We start from the raw sequence: 13,649 nt of genomic DNA, 5'->3' as shown, positions 1-13,649 counted from the left end.
CCTGCTGGTCTTTCAAGGCGAGCTCAAAGTCCACCCTCTCTTGCTGACTTCTCCAGTTCTCTGAAACCCACTGGACAGTTTCTCAGAGCCATGTGGGGAACCACATGTCCCCGCTGCCACTGCAGGCTCAGCCAGCATGCAGCACGTGCTCCACACCTCCAAGACAGCATCTGACCTACTGCAGAAGCATTGCACTGAGCCTCTGAAATTAATTACAGGGAACTTCTCACTTGGGAGAAACCCACTTTGTACTTTGTTACAAGTTCCCAGGAGCCAACCTGAGGAACTGATCCAGTGGTGCCTGGACTCGGTGACTTGTGGCCATCAGTTGAGAGTGGTGCACAGGTCACCTGTGTGAGCATCCTGCCACCTGGCCTGAGCCATCCAAGTAGAATTGTACTTCTTCCCTTGTCCTGTGTTTGTGTGCCTCTGTGGCTGTGAAGTTCCTCCTCCATTATGCCTTTTTCTTAGTAAGAGAGTGTTGTGAAGGGCAGGGGTGCAGGCAGCTAACTGCTTAGGTGCACATGCTGGCCTCACCTTTGTTCTGCTAGTCCAGCCACGTCTCCTTCCAGTCTCCTTCATCTTGCTTATTTTGATGACCATGGCAATACTTTTGCCCAGTTCTTTTTTAAAAACTTTGAATTTTGTATTAGGATATGGCCAATTAACAATGGTATAATATTTCAGGTGAACAGTGAAGGGACTCAGCCATATTTATACATGTATCCATTCTCCCCGCACAGTCCCCTTCCGTACAAGATGTCACTTAACATTGAATAGAGCTCCCTATGCTGTACAGTAGGTCCTTGTTGGTTATCCATTTTAAATATAGCAGTGTGTACATGTCCATCCCAAACTCACTAACTATCCTTTCCCCCATCCTTCCCTTTGGCAACCATAAATTTGTTCTATAACTCTGTCAGTAAAGAGAAAAGAACTAAAGAAGAACTAAAGAGCCTCTTGATGAGAGTGAAAGAGGTGAGTGAAAAAGTTGGCTTAAAGCTCAAATTCAGAAAACTAAGATCATGGCATCCAGCCCCATCACTTCATGGTAAATAGATGGGGAAACAGTGGAAACAGTGGCTGACTTTATTTTTGGGGGCTCCAAAATCACTGCAGCCATGAAATTAAAAGACACTTACTCCTTGGAAGAAACATTATGACCAACCTAGAAAAACAGCATATTCAAAAGCAGAGACATTACTTTGCCAACAAAGGTCTGTCTAGTTAAGGCTATGGTTTTTCCAGTGGTCATGTATGGATGTGAGAGTTGGACTGTAAAGAAAGCTGAGCACCAAAGAACTGATGCTTTTGAACTGTGGTGTTGGAGAAGAGTCTTGAGAGTCCCTTGGACTGCAAGAACATCCAACCAGTCCATTCTAAAGGATATCAGCCCTGGGTGTTCTTTGGAAGGAATGATGCTAACCTGAAACTCCAGTACTTTGGCTACCTCATGCGAAGAGTTGACTCATTGGAAAAGACTCTGATGCTGGGAGGGATTAATGGCAGGAGGAAAAGGGGATGACAGAGGATGAGATGGCTGGATGGCATCACCGACTCAATGGACATGAGTTTGAGTAAACTCCAGGAGTTGGTGATGGACAGGGAGGCCTGGCATGCTGCGGTCCATGGGGTCTCAAAGAGTTGGACACGACTGAGCGACTGAACTGAACTCTATCACAGCTCTTTTTGTATGCCAAATTAAGCTTCTTGAACACTCAGAGCACATTTTTTTTCATTTATGTACCTCCTTTTGCATTTTTCAAAATGCTTTTTATATAAAAGACATTTAATAGATACTGAGATAGCTAAAAGAATGAATTGGCATGTTATATATGAGGAAGTATGACAGGGCTGTCTATTTGTTTAACCTATATACTGAGCACATCATGAGAAATACTGGGCTAGATGAGTTACAAGCTGGAATCAAGATAGGTGGGAGAAACATCAACATCCTCAGATATGTGGATGATACCACTCTAATTGCAGAAAGCAAAGATCAGCTAAAGAACCTCTTGATGAGGGTGAGGGAGGAGAGCTTAAGGCCAAATAGTAAAAAAAAACTAAGATCATGGCATCTGGCCCCATCACGGCATGACAAATAGAATGGGAAAAGTGACAAAAGTAGTGACAGATTTCTTTCACTTGGGCTCTAAAATCACTGCGGATGATGACTGCAGACATGAAATTAGAAGATGAATCCTTCTTGGCAAGAAAGTGATGACAGACTTAGTGTGTTGAAAAGCAGAGATTACTCTGCCAACAGAGGTCCATGTAGTCAAGGCTATGATCTTCTCACTGGTCACGTATGTTTGTGAGAACTGGAGAGAACTGGACCATAAACAAGGCAAAACGCTAAAGAATTGATGCCTTCAAACTGTGGTGCTGCAGAAGACTCCTGAAAGTCTCTTGGACAGCAAGGAGATTAAACCAGTCAATGTTAAGGGAGTTGAGCCCTGAATATTCACTGGAAGGACTGATGCTGAAGCTGAAGTTCCAATATTTTGGTCATCTGACACGAACAGACAGCTCATTGAAAAAGTTCCTGATGCTGGGAAAGATTGAGAACGGAAAGAGAAGAGGATGTCAGAGGATGAGATGGCTGGATGGCATCACCAGTGCAGTGAATGTGAACTTGGGCAAACTCTGGGAGGTGGTGAGGGACAGGGAGGCCTGGGGTGCTGCAGTCCATGGGGTCACAAAGAGTTGGACATGACTGGGTGACTGAACAACAGCTACTACAGTATAATAAGGACACAAACCTTCATTTAATCAGTGGATCTTTATTGAGCACCTACTATGTGCAGTCAGTGTTCTAGGACTGGGATTAAAAGATACTTCCGAAAGATTCTGTTTAGTGATCTTTGGTGTTTCTGCTGATCCAAAAAATTTTTTTAAAAGAAGTGTGACTGGGCTGTTGACATAATACTTTTCAAGAGTCATCTGTTAATTGGTCAGTTTGTATCTGAACTGCTGTGGCCTTTCAGTTGTAGAATCCTTTTGTGATTCTTATTTAATGTTTCCTGGGGCCAACAATGCCTCCCTTGCTTATTTTCAGTGAGTGCAGCCTCTGTCTGATCCCCGCCACCTCTGCCTGCTTTTCTAGCTCCATCTCTTGGCCTGGCTGAACTCACCCTCTGTCCATTCCCCTTCTGCCTGCTCTTGCCTTTTTCTTAGCATCTCACTTTTTGTGGGGTGAATCTCAAAAACTACAAGCAATGAGATAAATGGCTTCTGAAACATATCATAAATACGGATTTAATTCAACACACTTGACAAATTGTGAGCCATTTATTTTAATGTTCTAAACTTGAAGAGTAGAAATAACTTTTCTTGATGGGGGTGTGGCGAGGCAGAGTAGTCACCATGTTATGAGCTGATGCACAATTCAGAATTGACTTTTACTGTATCAGTTCATGATGTCTGCTGGTTGTATTAATAACATCCTTAGACTGCTGAAAGCAGAACAATTCTGTCTGGCCCAAGTGGCGTGAGACTGCATATGAATTGCTGCCCCTCACTATAGCAGCCCACGCCTGCAGTGTGAGTTCACCGTGGAGACCTCGGTTTTCAACCTTCCCCACTCCTTCCTTCCCCAACCACTCTTTAGTTCTCTGGGTAAACTGATTTCTCTCAGTAACAATCTACTCCTCTCTCTGCCCTTTCTGAATCTTGCTTTCATATGACAGTTCTTACATTCTGCTTTTCCTTCTGCTTGAGTTGTTTACTTGTCTGTCTCCTTCCCTGGATTGCAAGCTCCTTGCTGTAGATCTTCAGGCTTCATTATACAGTGTTCCCCCAGTGCTGGCCATTATTGGTGCATGAGTGATTGACTTAATGAGTACTAATGAGCAGAGCATACATTTTACAGGTAGAATAAAAAGAAAAGAAAGTTTCTGTTTTAAAATATATATGTAAGGATGTGGAGTACAATCAAAGTTGCAACCTCAGTCCTCTGACTTGCCTGCAACAATAGTGATATCCATTGAGTCCAACTTGATTCCCTGTTGGAACTGGAAATGTTAGCTTGCCATGGAGTTACCTGGCAAAAGTATCTTTGGAAAGCAAAAGAAAAAAGAAATTAGGTAATATCAGCTTGATACTTGCCTGATTAGGAAATACTAATTAGAAGCACTTGTGCCTCTTTTGGAGGCTTATTTATGGAAGCAAAAGGATCACAAAATTGACAAAACAACAATGAAATCATATTACAAATCAGATTAAAAAAGAAAAGGGAAGAGGATGTGCTTTGAACCTCTGACTCCTTCACAGCTCATCATTTTTTGATGCCCTTTGCCAGGCTGTGCATGCTAAGAATCTAATGATACACAAAGCCTCATTGCTAGATACTTCATTAATTCCTCAACCCATTAGGAGCCTTAATAGCCTATGCCATTGGAATAAGTATGGAAATCCTGTCCCCCAAGAAAAGTACAGTGCTCTATAAATCATACTCGCCTGAGGATTCTCTCAGCCCTTGACACAGCAGAATAGATGAAAAAATATTGTACCTCCTGAATTTCCTTATACTAGAGGCTCTCAGAATAATTGGCACCCCTTAACCCTTTAACCCTCCAGCCCAGTGTGTGATCCCTGGGTCAGCAGCATCAGTATCAGTGGCAACTTGTCAGAAATGCAGATTCAGTAGCCCCAGCCCAGACACACTGACACTCTGAGGGTGGGGCCCATGATCTGTGTTTTAGGCAGGCCTCTCAGTGATTCTGAAGTCCTCTGACATCTCTGGTGGCATAGTTATGTGTAGAATCTTTTTTCGCTGTTGAGGAAACAGGTGAGCAAGTTTATAACTTGATCAAAATGTACTTGCTGAGATTTAGTTGATTTCAACAAACATTGAGCAGCTCTTATGCCCCAGGCATCCTTTCTAGAAAACCGTAAAGGCGGATGACACCTATTCGTTGTCACTCGGTAGGGTCCTCTGTGTCAGCACTTTCCTGCTATGCTGTGTTGGTCTCCCTTGGACATCAGCACCTCCTCTTCTTGTTCGGGAGCACCCCAAGTGATGGCCCTCTAGGCTGCATCATTGAATTTCTCAAACCTCTTATTAAATGTTTTCCAGAAATTGGTTCCTCATTCCTTTCCCAGTAGGTCACTGCCACCTCAAAGAGGAACTGCAGGAAGAATGGCCCTGTCTTTCCAAACCTTCTGTGCTTTTAAGTGCCCAGCAATCTTACTGTTCACAAGTTCTCTTCAATCCCCATCCCTCTAGAAATTGATGTCACCTCAAGCTTCTTCTATTTCAAGACATAAGCAGATGATAGAGAGGTTCTTTCCCACAGCAGACAGTGTCCAGCCCTGGCCTTGTGTGAGTAGCTCTATTTAAAGGAGGATATAGAATCTCTGTCAACAAAGGTTAAGAGTAAAAAACACTTAACATTTAGCTTCCTCTTAATAGCCACTTGCCTAGTCCAAGTCCTTATCATCCTGTGGTTTCATAAGAGTATCTTTCTCTACCAGTCTGTTCTTCATCCACCTTGCTGTTAGAATCCGTGAAGTTGCTCAGTTGTGTCCGACTCTTTGCGACCCCATGAACTGTAGCCCACCAGGCTCCTCCATCCATGGGATTTTCTAGGGAAGAATACTGGAGTGGGTTGCCATTTCCTTCTCCAGGGGATCTTCCCTACCTGGGGATCAAACCTGGGTCTCCCGCATTGCAGGAAGACGCTTTACCGTCTGAGCTACCAGGTAATCAAATAATAATTCTATCATTTCACAGCTCACTTCAGATATGTGCCTGTGGCCTATTGCAGGGGTCAGACACTAGGGCCTGTGCTTGTTGTAAATAAAATTTTATTGGAACACGACCATGCGCATCAGTTCAGTTCAGTTGCTCAGTCGTGTCCTATTCTTTGCGACCCCATGAACTGCAGCACGACCATGCCCATCATTTGTGGATTACCTGTGGCTGCTTTTACACTACAGCTGACCCTTGAACAACATGGGTTTGAACTGCATAGTCCATGTATCTGTGGATTTTTTTTCAGTACAGGTATTGTGAAAATTTTTGGAGATTTGCATCAATTTGAAAAAACTTGCAGATGAACCACGTAGTTTACAAATATGGGAAAAAATTAAAGAAATGTTAGGTATGTTGTGAATGCATAAACGATCACAGATACTAGTCTATTTTATCATTTACTACCATTAAATATACAGAAATCTATTATAAAAAGTTAACATTTTTCATATGTTACACAAACAGACCAAACACAAACCCCATGCATTACACTAGGGTGTCGTAAAGCAATCATATTACTGCTTCTTCATTATTAATGCATGAATCATTATACTTGTAAATAAATATGAATTTTTAAAACATTGTCTTTTAATTTTTGATGCCTAGTGTTAGTGATATGATTAACATCTACAGTGTTTTATATCATAGGAGACAATTTGGTGTAGGTACTAACAAACAATTTATTTTATTAACAGATGACATAATCTTAAATATGGATAGAGTACAGTACTGTAAATGTATTTTGTCTTCTTTATGAGTATTTTAATAATGTTTTCTCTAATTTTAAGAATATATAAACATATAACATACCAGATAGGTGTTAATCAACTATTTATGTTATCACTAAGGCTTCAGTAAGTTATTATTAGTTCAGTTTTGGGTGAGTCGAAAGTTGCTTGATTTTTGACTGTGCAGAGGTTGGGGGTGTCCCTGGTCCCCATATTGTTCAGTTCAAGTATACAGTGCAGAGTTGAGTAGTTGCAGCTGACACTGTCTGGCACACAAGCCTAAAATATTTATCTGGCACTTTAAGAAAAAGTTCACTACCCTAGTCTATAAGATAAAATTTCGTCTGTTTGCACTTAACATACTGAATGATTGGGTTTAGTTCTGCTAATTTCCAGTGTGTTTTTTTCCTTTGCTTCCACCCATTCTGTGTTTCTGTTTCTTTCTTTTCATGTCTTTGTTTGAATTTATTATTTTTCCTTATTCTGGTTTTTTTTTTTTCCCCACTTTTGGCGCTTTTAATCTTTTTCCAGTCAATTCAAGAACATTAGAACATTTAATGTTTATTTAACTTCATTTTTACCACTTTTGCCATACATGCTACAATTGTCATCTATTCAAATTCTCTTTGTATTTCAAACCCAGAGGACATTACTATTATTGTTTATAAAGTCCATATTCATTTAGATTTATCCACATATTTAGCTTCTTGGTTAATCTTTAGTTCTTGTTGCATACTTCTGATCCTTGACTGTGGGAAAAAAAAATCTGTTTGCCCTAATGTTTGAAAGAAAATTAGGCTGGATGTAGACCTAATTTAATTTTCCTCTATAAATTGGAAAACATTGTTTCATTGTCTTTTAGCACTCGCTGTTGGAAACTAGAGAGCTGATGGTAATCTGATTTTTCTCTTTTATTCTTTGGAGATTTGGGAATTTTCTCTCTCTATTTGGAAATCTAAGATGTGTTTAGGTTATTTAAAAAAATCAGTCCTACTTCCTGGGTCTTTTTTCAGGTCACGATTTTTTCTGTTATTTTCTCTTTTTCTTTTCATCCAGAATGCCTTTTAGAAAGACAGTAGAACATCTGGATCTCTTTTCCATACTCCGTAGCCTCTGTGTTTCATTTTCCTTCTTTTTGATCTTTTTTTCTGTGTTCTGTACAATCTCTGGGCTCCATCTTTCAGTTGCTAATTTGATCTTCATTGGGATCCATTCCAGAATTTGACACATCTTGTTTTTTTTAACAATATATTTTTAATTATAGAACTGTAACTTGTTACTGTTGTTGTTTTTTAGTTGATGGAATATAGTTTGGAATATCTATCAAAATATGTACTATATCTCTTTTAACTAATCTTCTGTTTCCCATTACCTGATTCCTTAGGCCAACTTTTCTGTAAGTATAGCACTTCTTGTTTATGGCATTGTTTTCCTTCAAGTGTTTGTGATTTTTAAAGTATATGATTGTATTCTGGTTGTGTCCTTGGGTGCAGTTTTTTCTCTTAGCTCAAATGAGAATCCACTTGTCCTACTGGCGAACAATAGCTCAGCTCACAGTACTCGGGTTCAGATCAGATCCGTTTACTTCACCTGCTGGTGATGAGTGGGGGCAGGGTAGACCATAGAGCTGGCTTGGCAATGGGTCACTTGTCTTTTTTTTTTTTTTTTAACACATTGGGAAAGATTTTAATTATTTAAATTTTTAATAAATTTTAATTATTTTAATTATTTGCTTTTACTCTTGGCATTGGCCTTGCCAGAATTGCCTCCACAGAGATACCTAGGGATAGTTTTTACTGAGGCTCTTGTCCCTGGAATTAAGTGCTCCATTTTTTGTTAGTTAGTGCTGTTGTGGTTTCATTCTTTTTCATATCTCTTTATTTATTTAGGGTTTGGGACTGGAGAGTTTATAGCAGGGGCTAAGTCTGCTATCTTGATCTAGTCAGTGTTGCATTTCTTTAAAGCCTTCTTCCTTCGGTTGCCCCCAGGCATACCCTCGTTGCACTAGTCATTCTAGTTCCATATAGCATTTTATTTCTACTTCTTTCATAGTACTTAATTTTATTCTAATTTGCAACATTCTAGAAAGTGTTGTGTGTCCTTATCTTTACCCTGTTGAGTTAAATTCCATAGCCCATCAGTGTACGTGTCAAATTGCCACGGATGCTCCAGCCAGGGTGAAGCACAGTTGGTTTAGTAGCAAGCAAGTGAAACTGTGATGTTGGAGAAGACTCTTGAGAGTCCCGTGGACTGCAAGGAGATCAAACCAGTCCATCCTAAAGGAAATCAGTCCTGAATATTCATTGGAAGGACTGATGCTGAAGCTGACGCTCCAGTACTTTGGGCACCTGATGCAAAGAACTGACTCATTAGAAAAGACCCTGATGCTGGGAAAGATTGAGGACAGGAGGCGAAGGGGACAACAGAGGATGAGATGGTTGTATGGCATCACCGACTCAATGGACATGAGTTTGAGCAAGCTCCAGGAGATGGTGAAGGACAGGGAGGCCTGGTGTGCTGCAGTATGGGGTCGCAAAGAGTTGGACACCACTGAACGACTGAACAACAACAAAAGCGAAACAGGGGTTCGGAAGTGCCATGTCGACTGTACTACAGCATACAAAATGGCTCCTCTACCAAGTTTTGCGGAATTCTCTGTCTCTGCAAGAACTTCACTAATGTTTAGGTCAATCTTCCCAACTCCATGAAATAAACATCTTCTAAAGCATGGTATTACAATAGTCTGCAGTTGGGATGACTTTCTAAGGATTATGGATCTATCCTTAGAAATCACCCCATCCGGTCTTCCTGGGAAAGGAGGCATTTCCCTTACAAAATTCTAAGGATTGAGTTAAACGTATACTGAGCTTAAATGTATACTGTCTGTCTCCTTCCTTCTTTCTGGAGTTGCTGTTTATTGAGGAAGTTAATTGTAGAAGAGGCTGAGAAGCTTGGAGTTATCAATTCATTAATTAGCTAAGTCATAATACTCTTCCTTATTCTTGATTCTATTTAATTAGTAAAATAGGAAATGATTTCTCCTTTCATACATCTGTCAATATCTGAATTTATTCAAACACTGACCTCACTGTGGTATGATTAGGCTCTTAAAAGATTATCTGATTATGCCTGGGGTTTCTGATATGAGGTCTTGCTGCTTTACCTGTCATCATATTTTGAATGGTTGGAGTTGAGAAAAAAGATACCAAAATACTAAGAATTACCAGGAATATACTGAACCTAATACCAAGAATTTGCCACAGAGATATCAAGATGTTAAATAATGCTTTTATTCATATTATAATGGGTCTTATTTTAGTTATTTGGGAAGATGAATCAAAATGACATGAAATAAAAGAAGAGATCCAGTTGGAGGCCATTATTACACTGGGCAAGACACCATGGACCAAGATCGTGGCAGCTGGTGCACATGAGTAGAGTGAAATCAGAATAAGCTTAAGGTGCAGAATCTATAAGACTGAAGATGCTGATCAGATGTGAGGGCAAAGAAGAGTAAGAAGTTTAGCGCACACTGTTTCATGCAAGTTGGTGATAAAATATTACGGTCCTCTGAGGGCATTGAGTGCAAGTATCTTTTTTTGTCTCAGGAAGGAAAATGTACCTATAAAAGAAAAGCATTTTCACCAACAATTGGTCAGCTTACAGACATTATCCTTAGAAAAGAGAAGTTGAGCTTTCTGATCATTCTGTTTCTTTTGCTTTCTGAACCTGATCCTACACTGTCCTACAACTCTTTTTTCCTAATCGTCAAGTATTAGTTCACAAATCTTGCATTTAATAAAGCTGTTTGATTTTTTTTTCCATCTCTCATAACAAATGTACTGATAACGTTTAGAGCTAATTGTATGCAATTTAATTTTCAGATTGTGGTAATTATTATTGCTGTTTTTATTTCCATTCTTTCTTTCCCAGGCATAGTCAGCTGTAGATATTCAACAGAATTATGCCCTTTGGGGTGATTTCCAATTTTCTCACTTTGGGAAGCATATTTTTGTTTCAGTCATGAAGGGTTCAGATTTGGATTATTAAACACTTGAGCTGTAGTTTCCACAGTGGCCCATTTAACATTTTACATTTCCTTGTAAATAGAAACCTTAGCCCATCTGTGTGCTATTTGGGTATTTTTGAAGACCTCATCTAATTTAGGAGAATATGTGCCTGTCTGATGTACAGAAAAGCCCGCCATGCAGGCAGTAAAAGAGAAATAGCTTCAGTGTTCATGGATGACTTACAGGAGCAACCAGGGGCCCTTTCCCTCAGCTCTATGCATGGAGAAGCATGTACAGAAGGGCTTGGCTTTCCTAACCACAGGGAGTGTTTCAGCATATGTCTTGTAAGATGTGGCCATACTGGCATGTTTCCTTGAAGGTATGTGGCTTATATTGCCATAGTCAGTCTCCCCACTAGGGCTCCTGGAGATCAGGCCTTGCTGATATCATCAGTGTTCTTCCTCTCTAAAAGTTGTTATGCTGTGAAATGTGGGAATTCGCTGAGTTAACAGAGTTTGAATTGGCAGTCTTCTTTGTTTTAATCCTCCAGAAATGCATGTTCTGCAGACACCGGGTTAAGAAGGTCTCTGGAGCCTGCATCCAGTGTTCCTATGGGCGTTGCCCAGCCTCCTTCCACGTCACGTGTGCTCATGCTGCTGGGGTGCTGATGGAGCCTGATGATTGGCCATATGTGGTGAACATCACATGCTTCCGACATAAGGTCAACCCAAACGTGGTAAGGCCTGCTCTCCCTTTGCTGATGCCAAGACTGCATGTGAATCCCCTCCTGTATATCCCCCAAGTCTAGCGTGCTCTACTCTGTAATGTTACTACTCACTGATGATGTGTCTAGCGTGTAAGTCTCTTGAGGACAGGGATTATACGTAACTATTTACTAGTATTTGTCCAAGACCCATTAGTGTCTGGCACATGCTAGATGCAGCACATATTTATGAGTTGAATGAGTGAATGAACAGATGAATGGATAAAAGTCTTTGTGGCTGTTCTGGTTTGGGGTCTGTATACAGGGCTGCTGAGTATGGTTGTACAGATTATCCACTGCACATATCCAGAATGAGGGGGAGAGCATTTCTGGGAAGAGACTGATGTGAAAACATCTCCTGAGATCCTGCAGCGTTAATCCAGACACCTGTACACTCTGGTCTTGGGGGTTTATTTCCTCTCTTCTAGAAAAAAACAAAGAGCAGTAACACAGTAAGGGGAGGGAGAGGGTGGTCACAAACATTGAAGGACATGCTGCCTGAGATGGGATAAGCTAGAGGCAGCGCAGAGGCACCAGCAGGAGTAAGGACAAGCTCAGAAAAGCAGAAATGGAGAAGAGAAGTACACACGTCAGCATTTTCTGCCTTTCCATTTCACTCAGGATTGAACCTGTTTCTAGGAAAAGAATGTTTGCAACAAACTAACATGTGAATTCAACTGTAATTCAGTTTATCTGTCCTTGGTGAATGGAATCTTTCCTCTGTTTCAAAGGCTTAGATAATTCAGACAGTGCAGATGGTTGCTATGCCTTGGTTAGCTTTCCTGATCACCATCATTGTCTGTGGCTTTCAATGAAGAGACTGAAGCATCATATTGACCCTCAGTTTCACTAATGTGCTGAAGGTCCCAGGAAGCTTGGCCACAGACTATTTGCAGCCTCACATGCTTGTCCCATGTCTCTAATTACCTCCTATGAGCAGCCTGCCAGGTCACTACCATGGGCTGGGGAGCTATGACCCCTATACAATACATCTCTCAGCTTTTTGATTCCAGCAGCTTCTTCTGGTGTCTTGAGAAATACTTGATGTTTGTGGGTTGGGTCTTTGGATGCATGTGAATGTGTAAATGTAGAAAATGACATCACAAACTGTCATGTCTAAAGTTATTTTCCATTGTCGTAGGTCTCAAGTTACATATTCATTGGTGTTTTTTCCTTAATTTCTTGAGTTGATAGGCTCTTGCTAAGAATAGTACATGTACTCAGCAGAAAGCCCACTTTAGCAACTTTAAAAAATTACACTAATAACACATTGCATTACTGGCACTTTGCCATTTACAGTGCAGTTGCTAACGTTACCTCATCAGATGACTCATGAGGATACATTTTGAGATGTGAACCAGGTCACAGCCTCTGGAGTCAGATGTTGCTGTTCACACTTACATTCTGCCAGGAACACATGTACAGCCGTGTGTGAGTTCTTCTCGCTGAGCCTCGGCTTCCTCGTCTACAATGGCATGCCCACCTTATCGTGTGGTTTTCAGTTCACCTCACACCGTAAGCCCTCAGAAAATGAAAGTTGTATTACTGCTTTCTCTTTTTTATTACTTCCACTGCCGCTGTTGCTGCTCCATTCCTTTGTGAACTGGGCCACATGAGTAATGCTATCCTTACTTCAAGGATAGGAAGCCCAAGTTCAGAGAGGTTCAGTTTTTTGCCCAAATATTCAGTTAATGAGTGACAGGTGCTGGAATGTAAATATGTTTTCAGCCCATAGTCTACTGTTTGTTGAATTCCACACCCCAAACCTCAAGTGGCGCTAGAGGTGTTCATTTGAACCTTTGCTTGGGATCATATATTCCCTTTTTAATATTCCAGAGCTCTGTGGTTACTGATGATTATATTGAAGTTGCTGTTAAAGAGATCCAGGTGTTTAATCAGGACCTCATTCCTCTTAACTCTGATGTGTTTGGTTCAGTCAGGTTTATGTTACTAATGTGTTTCATAAATGATGATGAAAGAGAAAATATTTGACTTTGAGATGATTTAGAAACCACTCTTCCCTACAGACCACTTCAGAGCTTGGTATACTTTGTAAAGGGTTGGGGGGAAGTCATATAATTTACAGCATTACATGTGGTGGGCTTTCTCTGTGAGGAAAACATTTTAGTGTTCATAAATTGCCTTTGCAGAATTCTCTAGGCTGAAGCACCATGAACACTGGATTTCTGAAATACATTCCTGATAGCTAATACTTACCCATTATTCTTAATTAGACTTCAGATATGGCTTCCTCCCAAAAATGTCTGACAACTAACTCAAGGGAATCCGTAGAATCTGGGAACTTTGGTTAAGAGCATTGTAATTACCCTTATTGCATTAAATGTTCTTTCCTTTTTCAAGCGTAAAAAAATTGAACTTCACTCAAGTATCTC

The 13,649-nt window shown here is 40.6% G+C and overlaps 1 protein-coding gene across 1 annotated transcript in view; it reads left to right on the top strand.

Annotated features, from left to right (window-relative positions):
* LOC120863043 (lysine-specific demethylase 4C) overlaps positions 1 to 13,649 on the top strand; it is a 404,602-nt gene that overhangs the window by 324,035 nt on the left and 66,918 nt on the right. The window contains exon 18 of the mRNA XM_040239292.1: positions 11,044 to 11,229. Within this exon, the coding sequence (XP_040095226.1) occupies positions 11,044 to 11,229 (186 nt within the window). The remainder of the gene's footprint in view (positions 1 to 11,043; positions 11,230 to 13,649) is intronic.

Source organism: Oryx dammah, unplaced genomic scaffold, assembly GCF_014754425.2.
Source record: "Oryx dammah isolate SB20612 unplaced genomic scaffold, SCBI_Odam_1.1 HiC_scaffold_1, whole genome shotgun sequence".
In the NCBI taxonomy this organism is placed as follows: Eukaryota; Metazoa; Chordata; class Mammalia; order Artiodactyla; family Bovidae; genus Oryx; species Oryx dammah.
The sequence above is the reverse complement of the archived record's forward strand: the minus strand, read 5'-3'. Positions and strand labels throughout refer to the sequence as shown.